General features: G+C 42.8%; 1 protein-coding gene across 7 annotated transcripts in view; it reads right to left on the bottom strand.

Moving 5' to 3' along the window:
* Nucleotides 1–7,234: 7,234 nt before the first annotated feature.
* LOC107120658 (sodium channel protein type 2 subunit alpha) overlaps nt 7,235–24,436 on the bottom strand; it is a 91,400-nt gene continuing 74,198 nt past the window's right edge. For all 7 annotated transcript variants that reach the window (XM_015423416.1, XM_015423414.1, XM_015423411.1 and 4 more), the window contains 7 exons: nt 20,875–20,997; nt 17,579–17,860; nt 14,857–14,910; nt 13,638–13,775; nt 12,106–12,210; nt 11,373–11,643; nt 7,235–8,421 (listed from right to left, as the gene is read on the bottom strand). In XM_015423416.1, coding sequence (XP_015278902.1) covers nt 7,235–8,421; nt 11,373–11,643; nt 12,106–12,210; nt 13,638–13,775; nt 14,857–14,910; nt 17,579–17,860; nt 20,875–20,997 — 2,160 coding nt within the window. The remainder of the gene's footprint in view (nt 8,422–11,372; nt 11,644–12,105; nt 12,211–13,637; nt 13,776–14,856; nt 14,911–17,578; nt 17,861–20,874; nt 20,998–24,436) is intronic.

The following is a 24,436-nucleotide window of genomic DNA, read 5'->3' on the forward strand; positions in this document are numbered from 1 at the left end:
TATACAAATATTTAACCACACAAATAAAAACATTATAAATACAAAGTGGTGGCGGCAGTTAAAATTAACCTAGATGGTATATTGTCAGAGTAAATTTCCACTGCCCAGATGTTCCACGATGTTTCTGCTCATAATCAGTTGGATGTTAAAACCACAGGCCAGAGCTCTGCAGTAGCGGCCAGAGCTCTGCAGTAGTGGCCTTGCTCAGGTCATGCAAACTGAGGATCATGGCTTCCTTTATTGAATCAAACCATCTTGTGTTGGGTCTTCTTTTCCTGATCCTTCAACTTTTCCCAAATATTATTGTCTTTTCCAGTGACTCTTGACTATTCATAATGTGACCAAAGTACAATAGCCTCAGTTTAGTCATTCTAGCTTTTAGGGAGAATTCAGTCTTGGTTTGATCTAGAAACCACGTATGTCTTTTTGGTGGCCCAGTGTATCCATAAAACTCTCCTCCAACATCATATTTCAAAAGAAATCAACATTCTTCCTGCCAGCTTTCTTTATTGTCCAACTTTCACACCCATACATAGTAACGGGAATACTATGATATGAATTATCTTGATCTTGGTCGCCAGCGACGTACCTTTATACTTAAGAATATTTTCTAGCTCCTTTATGGCTGCCCTTCTAAGACTCAGTCTTCTTCTGATTTCTTGGTTGCAGTCTCCCTTTTGGTTGATGACGGAGCCAAGAATAGAAAATCTTGAACAGTTTCAGTTTCTTCATTGTCAACCTTAAAGTTGTGTAATTCCCCAGTAGTCATTACTTTTGTCTGCTTGATGTTGAGCTGTAATTCTGCTTTGGCACTTTCTATTTTAACTTTCATCAGTAGACTCATTTCTGGTCTTCACTGTTGTCTGCCATAGTCTCATTTCTGGTCTTCACTGTTGTCTGCCACTCATCATTTATTAATGCTCGCAGACCAGTTGGTCATAAGCAGATAAGTGAGAATTATACATACATACATATAAAATACATTTTTTACAAATACAGCAATTGGGTTATCCAATGTCACTATCTATAAAAATACCTGGTAATACCAGTTTTAAGATTAACAAAACATATTCCTTATTTATATATCCTTTTACTTAATTTGATTACTAATTAATTTGTTTAGTAGTACATGAGTTCCTTAAGTTCTCTTCGTGTCTCTTGTATCATTGTCTGCCACTAAGGTGGTGTCATCTGCATATCTCAATTTTTTAATGTTCCTTCCTCCAATTTTCACTCCACCTTCATCTAGATCTAATCCAGATTTCCTTATGATATGTTCTGCATATAGATTGAAGAGATGGGGAGATACAATACGTCCTTTTCTGACACCTTCACCAATTGAAAACCATTCTGATTTTCCATATTCTGTCCTAACAGTAGCCTCTTGTCCAGAGTAGGATGTAGGTAGGATCAGTGGAAATCATCCCCTATTTCACTAATGAAAAATTTAGTAGGAATCTACCCCATGGTCATGGACAACTCTGCTTTATGACACCTAGTTGATAACTGGTGAGCTATTGACAATGGCTGTCAGGTTTGTTTTTTCCCCCCAGAGCACACATTTTTTTGTTCCTATAGGACTCAGGAATGGGAATTTTTGCTAACTTGTGTTTTTTTTAAAATGTTCCTCATCCTGGAATGAATGTGTGTGTGAAAACCGTACACCAGCAATGATTAAACTAAGACATAACTTAAATGTAAACTGTTTGGCATGCCTCCCTGCTATAAATTGTTCATGACATGTCTTCCCATATACACATCAAATCTCCTTTCTGCTGTTAAGATGCATGTGATTGCCTTCTCTCTTGAGAGATCGTAATGCAGTTCAATGTTTACTTCTTGGGTTACTGCAACACTCTTTATATTCCTTCTACTGAGATTCAGGATATTTCTTATTTTCTTATATTCTTATACAACGAATGAAATGTTTACTTTTATGTGAGCAGGGATGCCAATCTGTAGTGCAGCGGCAATGTATTTATTCTCTGCATGTTGCCAATGTATATCAACACATCAGTATGTACTCACTGGATCTTTCATGCAAAATGATATTGTCAAAAGCAAGGGTACAAAAGCAAAACAAAGATAATCCCAGTAGTTGAAACTCAATTAAGCCTGCTTCTAAGGGGAGGATTTTCTCCATCCTAGCTCTCAAAATGGAGTGAAGAGTCTTTGAGCATCCATGCATTATCATCCAACCATGTTGCTTCTGTTGTCTTCCATGGTTTCTCTTGCTTTGCTCTGATGTTTCAGGGACACACTCTGCTCAAGAGCTTTTTGGAAACAGTAGCATGAAAGTGAGTTTCCCTAAAATCCCTACAGTGTAGACAGGAAGTTGTGAATTTCTGAAATCCCCTCCCCAAATCTGGCACCGTTCCCCCTCCCTTTGCTGCTAATGGGCTTTTTGAGGGATTTTTTTTTAAAGCCTAACACTATAGCAATGTACTTATTACCTTTTTAAAAAAACTGGCAAGAAGAAGAAGAAGAGAAGAGATTGGATTTATACCCCGCCCTTCACTACCCAAAGGAGTCTCAGAGCAGCTTACAATCTCCTTTCCCTTTCCCTTCCCCTCCCCACAACAGACACCCTGTGAGGTAGGTGGGGCTGAGAGAGCTCTTGACAGAAACTGCTCTTTTTCAAGAACAGCTCTTATCAGAACTACGGCTTGCCCAAGGTCATCCAGCCAGGTGCAAGTGGAGGAGTGGGGAATCAAACCCGGTTCTCCCAGATTAGAGTCCGCACACTTAACCACTACACCAAACTGGCTCTCTGGCAGTAGTGGAAGCACTGAGGAGAAGAGAATGGAGAATCACCCCACATGGATGCCCTATTGCCACTTTGAATACCTCTGCATTCACAGCAGCAATGAGTCCACAAAAGGGAATAATTTTGCATGGAAGCAGCCTAAAACAATATTGTACACATTTATTGCCTGATCTAAGAATCAGCTAAACTATCATACCAACTCATAGCATTGGATGTTGCTGATGCAGGAACTTCATAGTGGACACAGGACTAAATTTTAATGCTTCTTTGTCACATACACACTGTCACAAAACAGCCCGCTGACCTGCAGGCCTTGTTCTGTCTTGATCTCTGTGGGGTTTTTCTTTCTTTCTTTTGTTTCACCCACAGCCACCACCTGGAATTACCCATTGAGAGGACCAGGTCCCCCAGCTTCCCTTCTTTGCACTGCCATTCTAAGACCCACCTCATGCCTGTGTCTCCCACTACCACAGTGACAGCTTGTTGCAGTTACGAACCACTAGGGGAGTAGCAGGTTGCCTCCCCTTCTCCTGGTGCCGGTGAAGGTCTAGGTGGTATGGAGAATAGTTTCTAGCATTAAAAACATCTATTAAAAAGACAATGCCCACACATATACTCTCAGCACAGCAACAAATTGAAGGGATCCAAAAGAAAACTGTAAACACACAATTCCTCTATCCCTCACTGTATACATGCCCTAGCTGATGTTATTCTAAGGCAGGTTCCCTAATTTAGCAGTTACAGAGGTTCTACAAGGTTCCCATTACCTTAGAGTCTTTGTTCAGGCATGCAATCCCCCACATGGCAATGGCCGTCTCCAGCAGAAGCCCCAGGTGAGAGCTCTATCTGCCAAGATGGAATAAGCAAAAAAATAGAACTTTCCTCTGTGCCAAGCAATTTTATTATCTCTCATTGCCCACCCACTTTGTGAGTCAAAGCAGTTTTCCCTGAAGACTCCAGGAAGTTTTTCCTGAAATCCTTCTAGCACCATAAGTCATCAAAATCTCTGTTCACTGCTAGACATCCTTTCTAGCTGTAGGGGTAAGCTGGCCATTTCATTGTATCTGGCTAGGCCTGCCAGTAACATTTCTAAATCCGGGTTGGGTGAGGCTGGACAGCAGTCGACTTTCCCCCCTTCTGCTTGCTCTCTGCCAAGAGAGACAAAACCTTTTTAAAATTCAAGGTGGTGTTGTACTGTCCAAATCTACAAAGTAAAACACATTTCTCCACGCACACAATCAGAAAAATGTAACAAAGCCCCATAATGGTACTTTCCCCCCTTCTGCTTGCTCTCTGCCAAGAGAGACAAAAACTTTTTAAAATTCAAGGTGGTGTTGTACGGTCCAAATCTACAAAGTAATACACATTTCTCCATGCACACAATCAGAAAAATGTAACAAAGCCCCATAATGGTACTTCTACCACACTATTATACTGATGGATACTCAAGTTTGATATTAGACCAACATTCTTGATTGGTAATGGTAAATTTCCCATTCTTTAATGATAAAACGACAGACAGCACACAGCATATACGATACAAATCTTCATTCTTTGTTTGCCATGACCATGTCACTTATAACAGATGACATGGGCTCCATCAATGAAAGCTTATCCCCCAGTAAATTTGTTATTCTTTCAAGGGCCATACAAGACTTTTTTGTGATTTTTTTAAAAAATGTAGTTCATTATTTTGTGTGTTGGTAGAAAACTTCCTTATGCAAGTAACAGTGAGAAGCAAAAGCTGTTCAGAAGGAAACAGGCTACATTTAATTTTGTCTTGTATATGGAACACATGCATTCTTCATCAGGTTACACTCCATTTGCTGTTTTATTCTTAGATAAACACTGTGGGTTTTGTAATGTATTTGGAATCAGTTAGTACAATATGCATCAAGGAATAAGAGCAGTTTATGGGAACAAACATGATGCTTTAACAGACTCATGTCATAAGCAGTGATCGCAAGTCTGATGAGCAACTTTGTTGTTGTTCAGTCACACAGTCGAGTCCAACACTTCGCGATCCTATGGACCAGATCACACCAGGCCTTCCTGTCTTCCGCTGTCCTCTGAAGTTGGCTCAATTTCATGTTCGTTGCATCTATGACACTGTCATAGATCTCATCCTTTGCCGTCCCCGTCTTCTTTGACTTTCAATCTTTCCCAGCATCAGGGTCTTCTCTAGTGAGTGCTCCTCATTTGGTGGCCAAAGTATTTGAGCTTCAGTTTCATTATCTGGCCTTCCAGGGAACAGTCAGGGTTGATTTCTTTTAGGATTGACTGATTTGATCTTCTTGCAGTCCAAGGGACTCTCAAGAGTCTTCTCCAGCACCATAGTTCAAAAGAATCTATTCGCACTAAATTGAAATTGTTATGGATTTAGTAGCTCAAGTCTATTAAAGCCAAGTGGTAACTTCCTAATCCTGCCAGTCTATGCCTTCCACTTTCCTAGTTCTAGCTCTGCTATGTAGTAATTTATAAACTGGAGCTGGCATCTAGAGAAGGATGTGTGCAAACCACTTACATGTATAATAAGCATGGTGATAAATTACAGGCCCTTCTGGTGGTGAACACTTGTGCGACTTGTGTTGTGCTTCAGAGTCCCTCTGATCTGGTGGGGGAAGGGAGAATTGCTGGGGCTGCCACTAGGAAAGCTTAAAAAAGGACTTGTATGCATCATTGCAGTATATTCCTAAAGAAAGCCATCAACCAATATTAATTCATGTCTTTATTCTTCTGTATTGTGGAGGTCTCAGTTGAAGTTACAATGAATGTAAAGTAAACAAAGTGACCGTGGAAAATAAAATTACATGAATCTGAACTTAAAATTTATGTACATAAATGCTGCCTTTAATTTTTTACATTATTTATCTATGCTAGCCACATTGCCAACAGGTTAAAGAGTTTGCAGTATTCCCTATGCAATCTTAGTCTATGTCATATAGTGGACATTTGAAAAAAATTTAAAAAGACAAAAAAGAAATAAAAGTATAATGTTCATAAATAACTGCAAAATATTGCTTGGTGCTGTGAAGAAATGTGGCAATTTCATTCATCACTTCCTATAGAAAAGAAACGTGGGCAGTGGGAGGAGCAAGGTACAGTAGTAGCGAAAGGCAGTATTCACATGCATCGACACCCTCCAAATTATCTATAATGGTACAGAATACAAGATATTACCTGTCAAGAGCTTGCAAGCTAGACCTGCTGTGGCACACGTTTGCAGGATTACAGTATGGTCAGGCCACCTGTTGGTATGCTGAACTATGTACAACTGTGAAAAATGGGTATTTATATCATCTCATAAAACTGTTTATATATATATAATTTAGGCATGAACTGCACTGAAAGCAGATAAGTAAGCAGCACTTTAAGACAAAGTAGAAATTTTATGACCCTACCTTTTGGGCCCTTTTCTTCAGGGCGTATATAGGTACTGTTCTAGTGCCCCACACCATTTGACCAATGTCTTGGTTTGGCATTCACTTCTGGAATGTAGGTCACCTTCTCTGTACTTCTCTTCTACTTCATGGCTCACTAGAACTGTGCTGCTGTGAGTTTGTTTTGGGAATCAACCTGCGGCATAAGGGCTATCCAGTGCAGAAAAGGTCCCACCTTTGGTAAGGGGTTGGATCTAGATGAATCCCTAGGACGATGGGTTGTTGTTTTTTACATGCTTGAATTTAGTGATCGGCATAAGAAAAATAACACATTTTGGAATTTTTATAAATTACAGGCACAAGAATATTTGCCCAATCACAATGGTGTAAAATCTTTTTTTTTTTTAAGAAAAAGAGCCAACTTGATGTACAGAATTACTGAAAACTCCTGCTGCTTGGCCTGATGATGTCACGCTGATTCCATGCAGGGTGTACAAGTGCAGCATGCCGTCATGCAAATTGCTTCTTTGTCTGTACGTTATAGAGAATCAGAGAGTAGAACGCCTGGTCCTAGTAAATCCCCCCTCCCTTCCATTGCAACATAAAACCCGTTTACAAAAATAGTCACATATAATAATAATAAACACCCTGCGAATTTAAAAAATGATAAACTCACCAACACTTTTTTTTGTAAAAATATGGCAAATGTGGCAGTTGAAATACACACAGTGAATACACTTACTGAACTAAGTGTCTTGCAATATATTAAAACACACCAGTTATAGCCTCACACGACTTACTCCCTATGATCCAGGCACCCGTACTGTCTCTCTTCTACAACATCAGCTGCAGCGAGAGCAGTAACTTGCTGCCAAGGCTGTTACCCTGTTTTATAGAGTTACAGTCTGATGCCGGGGAACACTGTCGTATTATAGGCACTGACCTTTAGAGATTTTTTAAAATATATATTAGTTAAAAGTGACAGTTTGGCATAAAACTCCCATCAGAGTCCAGCACATGAATACATCCTTTGCAAAGGTTGTAAACTTTTTTCCTCCCACACCAACGGAGTTCAAAAAGGTTCGTTTCACTTTTTGCTAGCCTTGGCATCTTTACCTTTGTAGTCTCTCTCAGCTTTACTTTTTTCATAGCTGTCTGGCTTTGTGACGCTGTCATAGGAAGGTGGGGAGGTGGTGGAGGAGCTCTCATCCGTTTTCTCTGGAGTGGTGTTCCCATTAAGCTTATCAGTAATCATGTCTTTGATGGGCAGCAGATCACCATCTTTGCACTTACCTTTATTATACATAGAAGTCACTTTTTTAACTTTTTGTTTTAAGAGGAACCGCCTGGCGGCTCGCTGAATGATGGTAGCAGATACTTCCTCCTGCTTTCGTTTCAACGTGGTTGTAATTGGTTCATATGAAACTTTTGAAGGATTTGCTTGCATAAACCGATCCTCCATTTGCACTCTAAGTAAATCCATTTCTTCACTTTCTCCCAAAACACGCTTTGTAAAGGCAAACAAGATGTCAAGGCAGTGAATTCTGTCACCATTTACCATGGGCAGATCCATTGCAATAAGCGGAACATGGTTTGGTTTTGGAATTAGAAGAGGAGGGTCCAGTGAAGCAGCAAAGTCAGAGAGTTTGCTGTACTCTATAAACTGGGATGCATCTGGATCAAACTTTTCCCAGACTTCATAGAACATTTCAAAGTCATCCTCGCTCAAAGGCTCAGCGCTCTCTTCTGTTGCAACACTGAAGTTCTCCAGAATAACAGCAATATACATGTTTACTACAACTAGAAATGATATGATAATGTAGCTGACAAAAAAGAAAATCCCAACAGAAGGGTTGCCGCAGTCTCCTTTGACTGAGCTCCCTGGATGATCTATCTCAGGGTCACAGTCTGGAGGCCCACTGTTGAGAATGGGTGCCAGCAAACCATCCCAGCCGGCAGAGGTGGTAATTTGAAAGAGGCAGATCATGCTGTTTCCAAAAGTTTCAAAGTTGAACATGTCATCAATCCCAACTTCTCTCTTGACGTAGGCAAAGTTGGACATTCCAAATATAGCATAGATGAACATGACGAGGAATAGCAGGAGACCAATGTTAAACAAGGCAGGCAGAGACATCATCAAGGCGAAAAGGAGAGTGCGGATCCCTTTAGCGCCCTTGATAAGCCGCAGGATTCGACCTATCCTGGCGAGTCGGATAACGCGGAACAAGGTGGGGGACACAAAGTATTTCTCAATAATCTCTGCTAGAAACATACCTGTAAAAGAAAAATACATTGAAAATGCAGCATTAGTTTTACAGCACAGTTGTTTGTTATTATTTTAGGAACATGATTTGGCCATTAAACTCAGGATTCCATGTACAAGTGTCAGATAGCTCAAGCTAAATTAAGTCCACACTTCAGTGTCAGTGCCGTATTTTTGTTCCTTCTGATTACTATGACGATACACGAGTAATCATTTAAAAAATCATTTCAAGTGCAGGAAACTTAGCAATTAACAAAAACAAGAATGTGCTTGGTCAATCTTCAATTATCCTAAGGGCATTTTAAAGCTTTTGACTGATAGCACAGCAGAATCAGTAAAACGCTCTGGTTCTCTGAACTTTAATGGGGTTTGCACACTAGAAAGTACTATAGAAAGTAATAAAAGAACATTAAAATAAATTGGTTTGAGTGATATAAGAGCGAGTCAGGCTACAGCTAGTACATGTGTAGAGTCAAAACCATGCTCTCTTTAGGGCCACTTTACACCTGATAATTTTCCTACACAGATAATTACCTGCATGTAGGAATAAAGAGGCCATCTGGTCATATGCAATGATACATTCATATATTTTGTAGCTGTAAACACAATGGGACATAACAGCCAGTTCTGACTTTTCACTGAATGTACCACACAGTAAAATAGACAAGCACACATTAAACATACATAGTTATTTGAATATGATATGAGCACTGGGCTAGATCCTCTGACTTCCTTTCACCAAGTCTTCCTCCAATGGAGAAAACCTGCCTAAAACAAAGAAAGGCATTGTCCTACTCCATCAGCAAAAAAAGTAATTCCTCATTGGAGGATGTCTGGGATGCATCTGGATCAGGCTTTTCCCAGACTTCATAGAACATTTCAAAGTCAAAGACTTAGTGGAAGACAAGTCATAGGATCCAACATAGCAGAAGGAAACAGATCATTGGCTTCACAGAACTGCAGTCATAGTTTGGATCATGCAACAGGATTTCTGCCCCTTCTTACCTGCTGCAGCTCCCCACCTTGTGAAAGCCACTCTGGAGGGTCAAGGCATGTGATATGGAATGGATGGGGGAGGGCTGCAGCCGGGAGGAGACATTTCTGGAAATCAGATACCCTCCTCCTCCCCTTGTATAAGCAGAAGGACCACCCTGGATTGCCATGTGAGCATTAAAATAGCCATGGTGTTCTCAGTATGGATATGTGACAAGAGCTAGACCAACTATCCTAGATGTACATCCAGCCCCAGTTCATTTGTTTTGCAAAGGAAGATCACTGCACATGCAGCTTGGCCCATGCAGCCTGCATGTCTCCAAATACAGTACTGAAGATGGACCCCCCCTCCCATTCCACACCAGGATTACTTTTGCTTAGAATGCTTCCCAAGCTCTGGGTTTAGCACTTCAGCATCAAACCAGTTAAAAGGTCCCTCCTCTCACGAGTAGATATATTTCAAAGGATTAATTTCATTTTCTAAAAAGTCTGAAGGAGTTTATGAAATCAGATCCTTGCTTATCAAGAGACCACTTCCTCACACCTTTGTCAATTAAAAATTTATATTGTGTGAAGCTTGCTTGAATTAATAAGTTTACTAGTCTTTTTCATTGAGTTGCACTGCTAGAAAAACAACCCTTCGAACTAAAGGTATGGCGTGACTCTACAAGCAGAAAGGGCCCGCGTAGGCGAGGCCCACCATTTGCAGGGCCGGGCGGGGGATGGAGGAGGCTGGCCAGATGCCGGGTCGGGGGGGCAGGCAAGTGGCGGGAAGGTAGGCACCTCCCCTCCCTGCCTGGGCCAATCGCTGGGCAGCGGGGTGTCCGGAGGGAGAGGCCTGGGGCGTACGTGACCCAGGCCACTCACCATCCTCACCCCATTCCAGCTGCGACGGGAGCTGCTTGCCTGCCCATCCCTCCCTGTTTTCTTGGGCCTTGGTAAGGGGAAGGGCACAGCAGAGGGGGTTACTGGTAAAGGGGGTTGCGGGTCATCTTTGTTTGTGTGTTGTTAGTTTAGATATTTAGTTCCAGGGTACAAATTTCATCACAACTCTTGGCAGTGACAGCATGGGGCCGGATCCGTTTGGCGGAAATCGGCCTGCGTGCCGTCTTCCGGAGGTGGGTACCCCTGTAAGGGTCTTGGCGTGAGGGCGGAAGGGAACTGGCAAGTGCAGAGACTAACAGCAATGGCCCCCACCGCCAGGTGGCAGAGGAGTTCACACAGGGGCAGGCATCCAGGTGAACCCCAGCAACCTGCCACCCTGCAGTTTCTACCCATGCCGGCTGGCTGGGTAACGGATACCTCGGCTGGCAGAAGGGTCAGCCAACGGGACAGATCCGGTGGACCCATGCTGTGCCAATGTCTATAACAGCTGTAATCAATAAAGTTGTGGCCAATTTTATCCACCTAATTTCCAAAGAAACTGTGTATGGGTGATCATTTTGAATGAGGCGGTGTAAGGCTGGCCAAGCCGCTCCATCCCAAATGCGACCTGGAAACGCAAAAGCTTTAAGTGACTGTATGGCCACACAGAAAGGAAAAATAATGTGCCATGCTAGTTGCGGGCAAATTAATATAAATTAGTGTCCCAGTCCACCAAGGCAGAGGCATACTTGGATGCTCGGGGGGAGGGGGGTATGGGCAGCCAGATATGGGCATGCTTCTGTATGTGAAGCCTTTAATGTACTTCTCATTCTGGATGAGAATGTACATGGCCAACTGCATTATAATGCAGAAGGAAACATGTGGCTACATCCTGTCTTGGGATGCACATGTATTTATTTAAACCATTTATATCTTATCTTATCTCCTCAGACCCAAGGCAGTTAACAATGCAACATTACAAGCTTGCAAGGACACAGCATTTTTATCTTGATTGTACAAGGACTATAAAAACGTTCTCTTCTGTGTAAATCCTTGTAAATGTTTCTTTTTTAAAAAAATCATTCTTGGAAACAAATGTTCTTACCTACAATTGACAGAATGACAACCACAAAATCAAAAATGTTCCAGCCAATGGTGAAGTAATAATGACGGAGGGAAGTCAATTTGAGGACACACTCTCCAGTAAAAAGGACAATGAACACGAAGTTAATCCTATACAAAATGGTTTCCATTTCTTTACTTTGGTCATCTGTTTCCACCATCATGGTGACCATGTTAAGGCAGATGAGAATCATGATGCTGATGTCAAAGGCTTGCTTTGTTACACAATCAAAAACCATGCCTTGGAATTTATTCTGCAAAATCCAGAACAAAATGTTAAGATCATTAAAACTTTACAAATCCGCTAATGATTCCACATTTCTGTTAACAAAGTTTCATCCTTTCCCTTGGATGCCCTTGGATCACATTCTTTAAAGATGGTGCAGTTAAATATCTGCTTTCAGTCACCTACTTTTCTGTGAAACAATGATTATTATAGTTATTATTTCATTACAAAACAATCAGAAAGGAAATCAACAGTTCCAATTTTGCCGAAGCTGCACTAGGAGTCAAGCAAATCATAAACTTAAAGATGAACACTATTACCTGTTATTTCATATATCTAATTGCCCTATTGTGAACTACATTAATTATTTGAATTATAATCCTAGGAAATATATGATTTGGGCACATTTAGGTATAAATGCAGAAAAAAGGAAACAAGCAGAGAAAGCAATACATTAAAAAATACCAAGTAGAAAGGAATTCATTCTTACCCCTGGTCTGGGGATAGGTTTCTGGGGCTTTTTGGATCCTAACTTTTTCATTGCATTATAATATTTCTTCTGTTCCTCTGTCATAAAGATGTCTTGCCCTCCAAAGTAAAGGGACAAAAACAAAACCAGTTACAACCACGTTTATGGATCCTCTTACATCACTGTGTTGTTATCTGGAAACGTATCAATACTTGTAGCACACACAATTTCAGGCCTGTATTCAAGGAAATCAATTGCACAATTAAGCAATGTTGCACAAAGGAATGGTTCAGATAATCCCCAGACTATGGTTTGGGGGATTAAAGGAAACTGCAGGCTCTTCACCCTAAGAGTGATTAACACATGGGATTCACTGCCACAGGAGGTGGTGGTGGCTATAAGCATGGACGGCTTCAAGACGGAATTAGATAAACATATGGAGCAGAGGTCCATCAGTGGCTATTAGCCACAAAGTATAGATAGGAACTCTCAGTCTGGGGCAAGTGAGGAACTGTATTCTTGGTACTTGGGGGGGGGGGCAACACTGGGAGAGCTTCTAGTGTCCTGGCCCCACTGGTGGACCTCCTGATTGTCACCTGGTATTTTTGGCCATTGTGTGACAAAGTGGACTGGATGGGCCATTGGCCTGATCCAACACTGGCATCTCTTATGTACTCATGTTATGTGCTCCTCCACATCTCTTTTACATAGTTTTGTTTTCAGTTTGTACTGTTCTGTAAACCATAGCTTGTCATTATGTCTAAACTGGCCAACTGTGGATTGGCTTCCTCCAAAATTTCCACTGATGGAAGGATTTCTGCAATGTTGATTTGTATATGAAAAGTAGGGTTTAGGGCTGCCCAGGTCTGGGCAGGCAGGGGTTCCTCCAGTTTTCAGGGCTTCTGCTCGACCCCAAACAGCCATACATGATGTCACCAATGCAATGATGTCACCCGGAAGTGACATCATCACATCGGTGGTGTTTCAGGAGACGTTCTGGTTTGAGGGCAAAACGCTATAGTAAATTTGCCTTCAAACCATGGAGTTCTGCCCTCAAGCCACAGCATTGCCGTACGGCAGCACTGACACGATGACGTCACTTCCGGGTGATGTCATCATGTTGGGGACATCATGTGATGTCCCTTCCCCCTCCAGGAACACCCCCAAATCCCCCTGCTGGCGACAAGATAGGACCTGGCAACCCTAATGAGAAGCTTGTGTGCTCCTCTTCTCCTTTGCTTTTATATTTGTTCATGCAAAGTAGTAAACATTCTTACTGTTACCATGCTATTTTGAGAGCTGCCTGCATGCCAAGATGTAGGAAAGCAAGATAAAAATGAATAACTGATGTTGCAGTTACCACAGGATAAACTCAGAACAAAATCAATGGTAACCTTTTGTTGAACTATTTGAAATAAATGGAAAATGCATTGAAATTGAACATTTCTACAGTGATGACTATGCTGGGCAGAACTTAGGTTTAGCAGTTTTAAGACATATGCAGTTTTACTTCTAAAAGCATAGAAGGGGGGGGACCCCTTCCCAATACTTATCTTCTTTTTTTGCTGATTGAAGTTATCTATGATGACACCAATAAAAAGGTTTAAGGTAAAAAATGATCCAAAGATTATGAAGATAACAAAATAAAGGTACATGTACAGGTTCTCTTCATACATGGGTTGATCTTCCACCTACAAACCATTTAAAAATATATATAATATTTTAGAGTAGACACTAAACATGAAAAATTTCCTTCACAAAAGAGCAATTTAATTCGGGGGGGGATTTTCATTCATTAGCTGAACATAGGGTTGCCAACCCCCCCGGTTTGCCAGGGGTCCCCCGTTTTTTGGGGGGTTCTACCTGCCGCTGGCCAGATGGCCGGCAGGGAAAGCCCCACCCCCAACACCCACAGCCACCCATCTCTCTCCCGTGCAACCCGTGTTTCCTCCCAAGCACGACTACCGCAAGCTTGCAGGGAAATGCCAGCTTCGGTCTTAAAAGGGAAATGCGGCTGCTCTTAAAGGGGAAACGCTGGGTCCTGCATTGAAAAGGGAAACGCCAGCTACTTTAAGTCCAGGGAACTGCAGTTTCTGGAGATCCAGCGGTGGACATCCCCAACGTGACATCATCACGTCGGGGATGCCCCACCCCCTCCTGGAACGCCCCCAAAGTCCCCCACTGGGTGTGGAAGATGGACTTGGCAACCCTAGCTGAACAACACTAGGGGTGGTTTCAGAAGGCAGCCGTGTTGGTCTGCAGTAGAAAATTTAGATTCGAGTCCAGTTAGCACCTTAAAGACCAACAAGATTTTCAGTGCTCCCTTTGTCAAATACAAGTAGGAATGGAGGATCTGAGCCTGTTTATCCCAGGTAGGAGGTGGGAGGGGTGTCCTGAAGAATGCTTGCAAAGGATAGAAAAGTACAATGCATATTGAGATCAGCTTGATTAGAGCAGAGGGGAAATGTTTAGGGGCAGAAAATTAGCATCTGTAGTGAGATAAGAATCCGATGTCCCAATTCAGCCCTGGGGGGCTCCATTGTTCTGAACTTGTGAATGAAATAACAGTCAGCAGTCTCACATTGTAACCTCCCCTTTGTTTGAGCCCTGCTACTCTTAGGTCAACAATGTTCACCTATATACTAAAGGAGAACTGATAACACCTTGACTACTGGTATTGCTTAGTGGATTCCCATTTCTTGTATAAAGCAATCTATAAAAATAAACGCAAGCTGTATTGTTCACATCCACAATGTATAAAATGGTACTTACATCCCGTGAATCAACAGCTGCATACATAATATCCATCCATCCTTTAAAAGTGGCCTATGTAGAATACAAGTATTGATGATAATTGTAGAAGTCATGGGCTTAGTTAATAGTCACAAAGCATTCAGTATAGCAAACTTATCTTTATTGCATACATGCAGGAGATTTCCATGCTAAATTCTGGACAGAAAGTAGCTTCCAGTGCTTCCTATGTTTCACTGTGTTTTTTATCCTGTCTGTATTGCATCAACTTCAATTTTTTGTTACCCAGTTACTGCACTATGGTATGTCTTATAATGTTTTTGTTATTCCATTGTATATTCTAATTTTCTAATCTACTTTGAGGCTTTACATAAAAAGCAGACTGTAAATACTGTAAATAAATAAATCAATGGGGGAAAATGTGAATGCAAATGCAGTTGGGGACAAAATGTCTACACTAGTGATTCAGGTCAGTTATATTCCTTCCACAAGGGTCAAAGCAGCCACCAGTACTGCTGTAGTAGTTTATTAGTTCTTCTGGCATGTCACAATGTTTTTGAAGAAAAGGAGAGAAGACAGCGGTGAGTGGAAACCAAACCAGCCACTTAAAAGTTTTGAGGGTTGGCCCAACTCCCTTCTAGTATGGGACCAAATCTTTCCCAGCAGCAAATTGCATTAAGCAGCTTCTGGGCTTTTAAAAACTGCAGCAGTTGCTCAGCTCCAGCCCACTTACAAAGGGACTGCAGGCCTCATCTAAACAGCCATCGCCCTCAAGGCAATAGCACTGGGTTAAGCTCCCAGTGTCTCCACAAGTTGCCACAAGCATTCCATTACTAGGTTTTGCACAATCAGAATCAGGGGTGATTTACACGTTGGGCCCCCATGGGAAGGCCACCCAAATCACTTTGATATAACAGTGTCACTGCAGAGTCAGACCTTTAGAAAACAGTTCACTGTGACTATCCCAGAGTTCAAGTTTCAGCCTTCCTTTCAGCCTGTGGCGTTTCCATTCTTGCTATCTTCTTCTCACCCTTTAACTTTCTGGTTCTAAAAAGCCAGCAACAGTGGAATCAGCTGCCTACCCGCTTTACACGGCATTGGTCAGGCTGCACCTGGAGTATTGTGCACAGTTCTGGAGGCCTCACTTCAAAAAGGATGTGGACAGAATGGAGCAAGTACAGAGGAGGGTGAAGAGGATGATCAGGGGCCTGGAGACCGAGCCCTGAGAGGAAAGGCTGAGGGACTTGGGAATGTTTAGTCTGGAGAAGAGGAGGTCGAGGGGAGACATGATTGCTCTCTTTAAGTATCTGAAGGGCTGTCGTCACTTAGAGGAGGGCAGGGAGCTGTTCCTGTTGGCAGCAGAGGATAGTACTCACGATAATGTGTTTAAATTAAGGGTGGGAAAGTATGCAACAGTGGAATCAGCTGCCTTGGGAGGTGGTGAGCTCCCCCTCACTAGCAGTCTTTAAGCAGTGGCTGGACAAACACTTGTCAGGGATGTTCTAGGCTGATCCTGCATTGAGCAGGGGGTTGGGCTGGATGTCCCCTTCCAACTCTGTGGTTCTATGATTCTACAACGCAACAATGTCACATTGACTCTGACTGCCACCGCCTCAGCTGCTCTGATGACACAGCAGGTCTGAGCAGCATAGGACCATAGGATCCAGTCTACAAAGAGGAACTTGTAGACTAGATTCAAATTAATTAACTAACTTTTGTTAAATTAAGCCACATGTGTATTGGCTAGATTGCAAAAGCTTTCAGCTGTGGTAAGTTAGGGGTTCAATCATAGGAGAGAAACCAGATGTAACAGTTTATTGCCAAGCAAACACAGTCTTCTCCTGGCTTCCTTGGATGTTCTTCCACTCCTACTGTGTGCAGCTCCTTCCCTTTAGCCAGCAGGAAGTCTCTGTAACTCCGGTCCTCTGTGTTCCTGATAAGGATGTCTCTCTAAATTACAACAATCACTACCTCAAATCTTGCTGCTTATGATCCAAATTATAATGGACACAGAGCGAGCTGCTGTGTTATACACTATTACAGCACATATTTTCATAACATGGGAGACAGAAAGGTTAGTCTGCGGGTATTCTATTTTTTGACTGCAGAATTTTGATAATAGCACCGCTAACGTAACATACGACCTGATCCAGATTGATCCTTCCATGTGCGCAAACTCCTAAGCACTCATGGAGCTCCAGTGCCCGGGAGGCCTTTCCCACTGACAGCAGCGCTGCAAAGAGGAACCTACTTTTTTGACAGCCATGTCGTTTTCTTGTATTTCCCTAAATGCAGGGCTATTTTTGGGCAGGGATGCACAGGAACGGAGTTCCGGCTGGCTTCAGAGTTGGCCACGCCCACTACAGCCAAAACCTCTGTGTGCATGGCTACAGAGGGAAGGCCTGGAGAGCGACACCCCCCCCGGCCACTCTGAGGTGGGTGGGCCAGGGGAGCCCTGGAAGGATTGAGGAGGCATTTAAATGCCTCCCCGTGCCTTCTGCAGCCTATCCAAGGGCCGGCTTGCCTGGGCTCCCCACAGCCGTGAAGTGCCCGGGCAAGCCAAGGAAAGGCATGGGTGTGTGTCTTAATATGCGAATTAGCTGTGCTATCAGGGGTGTGGCCTAATATACTAATGAGTTTCTGCTGTTGGATGTGGCCTATTATGCTAATGAGTTCCTGCTGGGCTTTTTCTACAAAAAAAAAGCCCTGCCTAAATGAGTATATAGAATGAAGAATTACTTACAACTTGAAGCAGAGCAAGGTAACCAGCTGCAACGTTGTCAAAGTTGACCTTCACATTTTTCCACCGGGCAGGTTGGTTGTTTTGTATAAGCTCGTCACACTGAGTTTTATTATTAACTTCGCTGGCGTTAAACATCTCGCCTGTTGTGGTATTAACACAATGGTAGAACTTGCCAGCAAACAGATTCACACCCATGATGCTAAAGATCAGCCAGAATATGAGACACACTAGAAGCACATTCATGATGGAGGGGATCGCCCCTATCAGGGCATTAACAACCACCTAGTGTTCAAATGGAAGAAGAAAAGAAAAGAAAACTTAATTTATCTTTTATAGCTGAAGAACAGACCTTCATACCTTTAATGCGTTTCTTTATAAATTGATATTAAAGATATTTTGATCACCATACATGAGGAAACATAGTTGACATTCACAGGAAATCTTATCATTAATGGTAATGTGTTAAAAAAACACACCAAAGAATTAAACTCTATAAAGAAAGTAAATAAGTGCAAAAAGTAAAAGAAAACCTGGTAGTGGTAAGATGGAATCATAATTTTTTTTTGTCCTCTAGGGGGGAAAAGAGAGAAGAAAGTTAAACACCAAGAACAGAAACCAAAGAATAATACGATAAAACGATGACTTGAAATAAAGAATGACTGCAGAGGAGAGAACCCCAAATGCGCAAAATTTACTATCACCTGAACCGAGCTGCAACTTCAAGATAAAAGCTAAGCAACGAGAGCAGTTGAGATCATGCCAACAAATCTCCACAAAAAGATCAAGGAACGTCCATCTCATTTTCCCACTATGTAGTTATTTTTTAAACCTCATCCCTAAATATCCTTTAAATCCTTTACAGAATTTTATAGGGGGAGAAAGCAATAGATCTGCTGATCTATTATTTCTTGGCTGCATCTAATTAATGAAATAACTACACGCCTTTTGGGGAAACTTTGTATCATGATTGGATTTTGTTCTAAATGGGGTATCACAAGACTATGCAAAGTCCCATGTTTGTGAGTCTAGACTAGGTTTTGTGGAAAGTTAACAGCCAGACTATGTCCCAAAGTGTTTTGCATAACATACAAGGCAACCAGTGTAAAAATTTTAATGCATACATTGCATCAGACAAGAGTAATCTTGATAGACCCCCCTAATTCAGCGTGCAAAGTTTTGGGAAAGAGCGCGGCAAAACCTGGGTAGCTGCTATGTGTTCAAGAAAGTTCAGGTTTTCCCAGTCCCACCTACATGGCATCTATTTTCCCTACCTTAACCCTGCAGTGCCCATTTCCTCCCCCCACCACAGTGGGCCTTTTTAGTTTTGTTTTTAAATTGGTAATTGAATAGCATTATAACATTGTAACAATCCCTGTATCTGGTTGTCCGAATTCCCAGGTTTCATTTTTTTTAAAAGTCACTAGTGCTTTTTGTTGAAGAGCTATAAGAGGAAAGGCTCGTTTCGAGTGAGCTACAGGTCCCAGCCAAGGCTTCCGACTGCTGCCCTCTCACTGCTGGGTAAAAGCTTTGCTAGCTGGCATATTTCTTAAGCAGCAACCCACAGTTCCCCATGGATACTGTACTCATGTTCACAGGACTATTAAAGTGATACTCTTCTCTGGATAAACTGACCTCTTACTATTTTCAAGTGATACACTGAAATCATGCATCTGTATCGACTGTGACGAATGTATATATGCTGCCTGTGGAAAATGTATATATATTAATACTGTGCTTCTAAAGAAGCACAGAAAAAAATGTAGAGCATGCCATTCAGCATATAATTAAGCGTCCTGATCGTCCCAAAGGAAAGAAAGGAATTTTTTAGCACTTCTGACTCCAAAATGTCTTTGAAAGTGTGGGACGATTCCTGTGCTAAATAAGATTCTACTGGGACTTCAGCTCAGCTCTTTGCCCCTCCCCTCCTGTGACCACCAATAAATTATGCAAAATAGTAAATATGGCATATTATGTTGAGAACCAGTTTGGTGTAGTGGTTAAGTGTGCGGACTCTAATCTGGGAGAACCGGGTTTGATTCCCCACTCCTCCACTTGCACCTGCTGATGTGACCTTGGGTTGGCCACAAGCTCTGGCACAGCTGTTCCTGAAAGAGCAGTTTGGGTGCGTTCAGACGGGGTGTTTCAGCCGGCATAAACTGCACCGGTTCTAACCGCGATCACACTTACCTCCTGTCTGCGGAGCCCATCGCTGTATGCCCGTTCACACACAGTGGGCGTCAGCGGTTTGTGGGTTTTTTTCAAACTCAGTTTGCGCATGTGCATAGGCAGCCATCCACAGAATGGCGATCTTCACGCATGCGCAAAACACCCCGTCCAGAAAAGCATGCCCTGAAGTGAGGACTTACCTTTAAAGTTTAAAGAGCAAAGTGGCCTCCCTGAGGTCCCAGACTCCTCTAAAACCTTAAACTAAGGACCTTTTCTTTTTTTAAAAAAAAAGCCAGGGCGAAGCTTTGCCCAAGCGCATATCGCCGACCTAACAAAAAAAAATGGCGGGCGAAAATCAGAAGCCTCGGGCTTCCAAACGGAAGTGGCTCTACAACGGTGGAGAGTGATCAGACGGGGGGTAAAGCAGTTACAACCGTTGCACTCAGGATACCACCACTTGGAGACCTAGTGGCAGAATACAACTGTTTAAAGCTCTTTGCAACGGTTAGGGATGGAAGGCAGATGTTCTACGTGTGAACGCCGGTAAGTACACCAATTGCAACCAGCACCTATACCATTGTAAATGCCCTGTCTGAACACACCCTTTGTGTCAGAGTTCTCTCAGGCCCACCCACCTCACAGGGTGTCTGTTGTGGGGAGGGGAAGGGAAAGGAGTTTGTAAGCCGCTCTGAGACTCCAAGTGAAGGGCGGAGTATAAATCCAATCTCTTCTTCTTCTCTTCTATGTAACACAAATGAAATTACACATAACTCAGCTATTTTCAGTGCAAATTTTGGATTGCCCTCAAAAATATGAGCTTTTCAAAATTCAGAACACACACAGCCCGTGTTTCTTGATACACACATACATGTAGCAGGTCTTTCATATCTGCGCAATCCTGAAACCACTATAACCAACATACATTCAAGGAACCCAGAAAGTTTCAGGGGTTTGAACTTTAACCAAGAGATTAACCAAGAAGGTTTGGATAACTTGTAGGGAGGCTGACAACAGTGGCATGCCACAGAAAATAAAACAGTGACATCTTTTAACATGGACTTCTTATTTCTTAATCTATGTGAACAGCCTCATTTCATGTAGATATTATTTCAGGCTCATTCATCACTCACCCTCATTCCTTCAAATCGTGACAGAGCTCTTAAAGGCCTCAAAGCTCTTAGCGTTCGAAGTGATTTAATGGCACCTAGTTCAGAATAGCCCAGAGCATTGGCTACTAAGCTAACCAATGAAACCTGCAAGAAAGAAAGTAAAACATGTTATTGGCATTATATTATAACATAGATGTAAAGAACAAGGTCCTGTTATATTTAAGTATTATTTTGAGTCAGTATTCAACAAAATTCAGCCCCAGAATTTGCTGGGAGGGGCAGGGAGCTGCAGGCCCGTAGCTAACGTGGGGCCCGGTCCCCCGCTGTTTTTGCGGGCCCCTCCCCCATCTTCAGCTCCCCCTCCCTCCGGCCCCCTCACCCCCTGATTTATCTGAGCCAGCATATTCCTGTTTGAGCTCATCTGAGATGAGTATCTTTAGGACTCGACAGCAACTGGTGGTTGCCTGAGTCTCACACACATTGGTCGGATTGCCACAGTTAGCTCCTCCTATTGGATTTTCTGTGCCAGGCTTCAGAAAAGATCATCCGCTCAGGGAAGAAGTGAGGGAGGAAACTTGATCCCTGTTCTCCTTTTTTCCTTTTAAACACGGCAGCTTTCGTAGACCTTTTAGTGTCTATTAACATTGGGATTTTGGCTCATCTCAGAGGAAGGCTCTAGTGGGGCTGGGTCGGTGCATGCCAAGCAGAACCCCCTTGCCCTGGAGTCAGCTGGTGCCCCCCCAAGGCCCCCTCCCCCCAAAATCCCTAGCTACGGGGCTGGGGAGCTGATAACACAACTTGTGATATATGAATCATGTGTAGCAGTTTGTCATGTGCTTGACAACCCTCCTGTTTTAGTATTCCTGGGCAAACAGCAAAACCTGAAAGTGTATGCGGTCCCTGATACGCCACTGCGCATGGTTAGTGGGGCATGTTTTTGGCTAATTGGACAACAGAGAGTATGTTATCTGAGTAACTACAGTCCAGCATTGGGCTTTTCCTCAGAATCATGTGCTAGTGCTTCTCAGTTTAGAAAGTAACCTCTGACTGCACTTTGGTTAGTCTACTAAATCTCCATTTTGGGCTGCATTAGGGAAACATTTTATTAGTAGTTTATTAAAAGATTAATACCAGGTAGTTCCTCAAGTAGAGTACAATAACAAGGAAAAAACTCTTTCCAGTACTACCTTTCAGGGCTATTTTGGGGCAGGAACGCACAGGAATGGAGTTCCGGCTGGCTTCAGAGTTGGCTACGCCCACTACAGCCAAAATCTCTGTGTGCATGGCTACAGAGGGAAGGTCTGGAGAGTGAACCCCCCCGGCGACTCCAAGGCGGGTGGGCCAGGGGGGCCCCTGGAAGGATCTGTCCAAGGGCTGGCTTGCCCGAGCTCCTCGCAGGACAGATCCTCCCAAGGGAAGGCATGTGGTGTGGCCTAATATGCTAATGAGCTGTGCTGTCAGGGGTGTGGCCTGTTATGCTAATGAGTTCCTGCTGGGCTTTTTCTACAAAAAAAGCCCTGCTACCTTTCATAAACTTAGAATAGCTATCTTCTTTCAGAACTGTTGTCCAGTGCCCAAGTCCCTGTGAAGCCCTAGAATTAGAGGGCTTTCTGTACTATGTTTCGTCCTGGAACCTAGATCTAAATTTCTTGTGGGAATCTTAGCCAGCCTATTTTTCTTCCAGCTGATACAGACCTGCATGTCCCCTACACAGTCACATCGTTTGCATTTGGGCACTGTGAAAATCCGAGCCAAAGCCAGGCTTGATTTGTGGTTTTGGGCCAGGATATCTTCTTTTTGCACCCTATTACACTGTATCTAATCTGTTTTTTATTATTGTGGGTTTTTTTCTGTTCTCTGTTAACCTCTGTATTCTTAATTCAAAAGTGTAATGGCTTTTGGCCATATGCAGTAATTTTTTATTGCTATTAAATTAGAGTAAAACCAGCCCAGGCAGTAAATCCGTATAGCAAAGACAAGAAGTCACAATTCATTTAACCATAGTACGGCTTAACCACACTTACAAGCCAGATGAAGACAGAGGGTATTGGCCTAGATGATTTTCGTAGCAGTGAAATTCCCCACATTGATGTTTTTAATGGGAGAGACCTGGCAGTCCCAGTCCTAACCCTACTTAGCTTTTCAAGATGAGAACGGGTTAAGCATGTTTAAGCAAGAGAAAGAATGTGTGTCTGTCAAAAACACATGGACAGGAATTTGCTAATTTTATAAAGGTGGATATATTCTCAGCTGCACAGGCTAGCCCCATCTTATTGGATCCTGGAAGCTGAACAGAGTCAACCCTGGTAGTATTTGGATAGGAGACGACCAAGGAATACCGGGGTTGCTATGCTGAATCAGGCAATAGCAAACCACCTCTGGATGTCTTTTCCCTTGAACACCCTATGGGGTGACCATAATTTGGCTGTGACTTCACAGCAAAATAAATAAATCAATAAAATTAGATATCTTGAAAGTTACCTGTCTCTTTGCAATTTCCTTGCTGTTTTCTTCTAGCAATGGATGCAAAGGGCAAAAATGAGGGAAAATGTTGGGGAAACATATACGGCACGGAGAGCTGGAACTTTAAAAGTCTTTGCTTACTGTTATACTGATATAACAAGCATAAGAAGCTAAAGTTATGTTTGCACCCAAGAGGAGCTAAGCTACTTTTTCCTCTTGCACAAAAAACATACAGGAGTGGTTGCTTAGCTCCCCAATTGCTCAGGATGAAGCAGAGTGAAAGTTAAGCCTACCCCTCATCCCTAATGGATCATAGATATCCCTGCTTTATAATATAAGTAAATATACATTTCAGGTTATTCCAAAATGACAATATAAGAACACTAGGAAAAAGGCCTGTTGTGGAAATAAATACAACGGCCTCTAGAAAGAGGCTCTGGGCGGGTGCCCCAGCCTTGGACACTCAGTGTCAATTTGCTGTAGTGACTTCAGCAGGGTATAATGACACTGAGTCCACCATTTTCTCCAGAGGAACTGATCTCTGCTACCCTAAAGAACAGTTGGAGATTGGCAACAATGGCTCCCCAGAAGGCAATGGTTGGTTTGGAGGGTGGAGTCTATGGCTTTGTACCTGCCCGAGGTCCCACGCCTCCTGAAACCTCACCCTCTCCAGGCTCCATCCCTCACATCTCCCACCTGGAGTTGGCAAACCTATCTCCTTCCTAGCCAATCATCAATCTACCTTTATTTCCCCCTCAGTCTTCAGCTTTCCACACACCTGCAGCCTCTCCCGTGCTCTGAAGCCCTGACTGCTACATCACATTGGCTGTCATACGGGGGCCACCTCAGCAGCATATAAGGATACAGAGCCCACCATTTTCTCCAGGGGAACCGATCTCTGCCATCTGGAAAGCAGTTGTAATTCTGAGTGATCTCCAGCCCTCACCTGGAGATTGGACACATTTTACCTCAGAACAGCAAAACTGTTTAGAATGTTAGAGGCAAAAGCCAATCAAGTCGCATATGCAAACGACCTCTGTGTTCCATGCAAATAACCTCTGTGTTCTGACTGGCTAGGGGGGGGGGGAGAGGAACAGCAAACTGTTTAGAATGTTGGAGG

Source organism: Gekko japonicus, unplaced genomic scaffold, assembly GCF_001447785.1.
Source record: "Gekko japonicus isolate JY-2015 unplaced genomic scaffold, Gekko_japonicus_V1.1 scaffold1934, whole genome shotgun sequence".
Taxonomy (NCBI): domain Eukaryota; kingdom Metazoa; phylum Chordata; class Lepidosauria; order Squamata; family Gekkonidae; genus Gekko; species Gekko japonicus.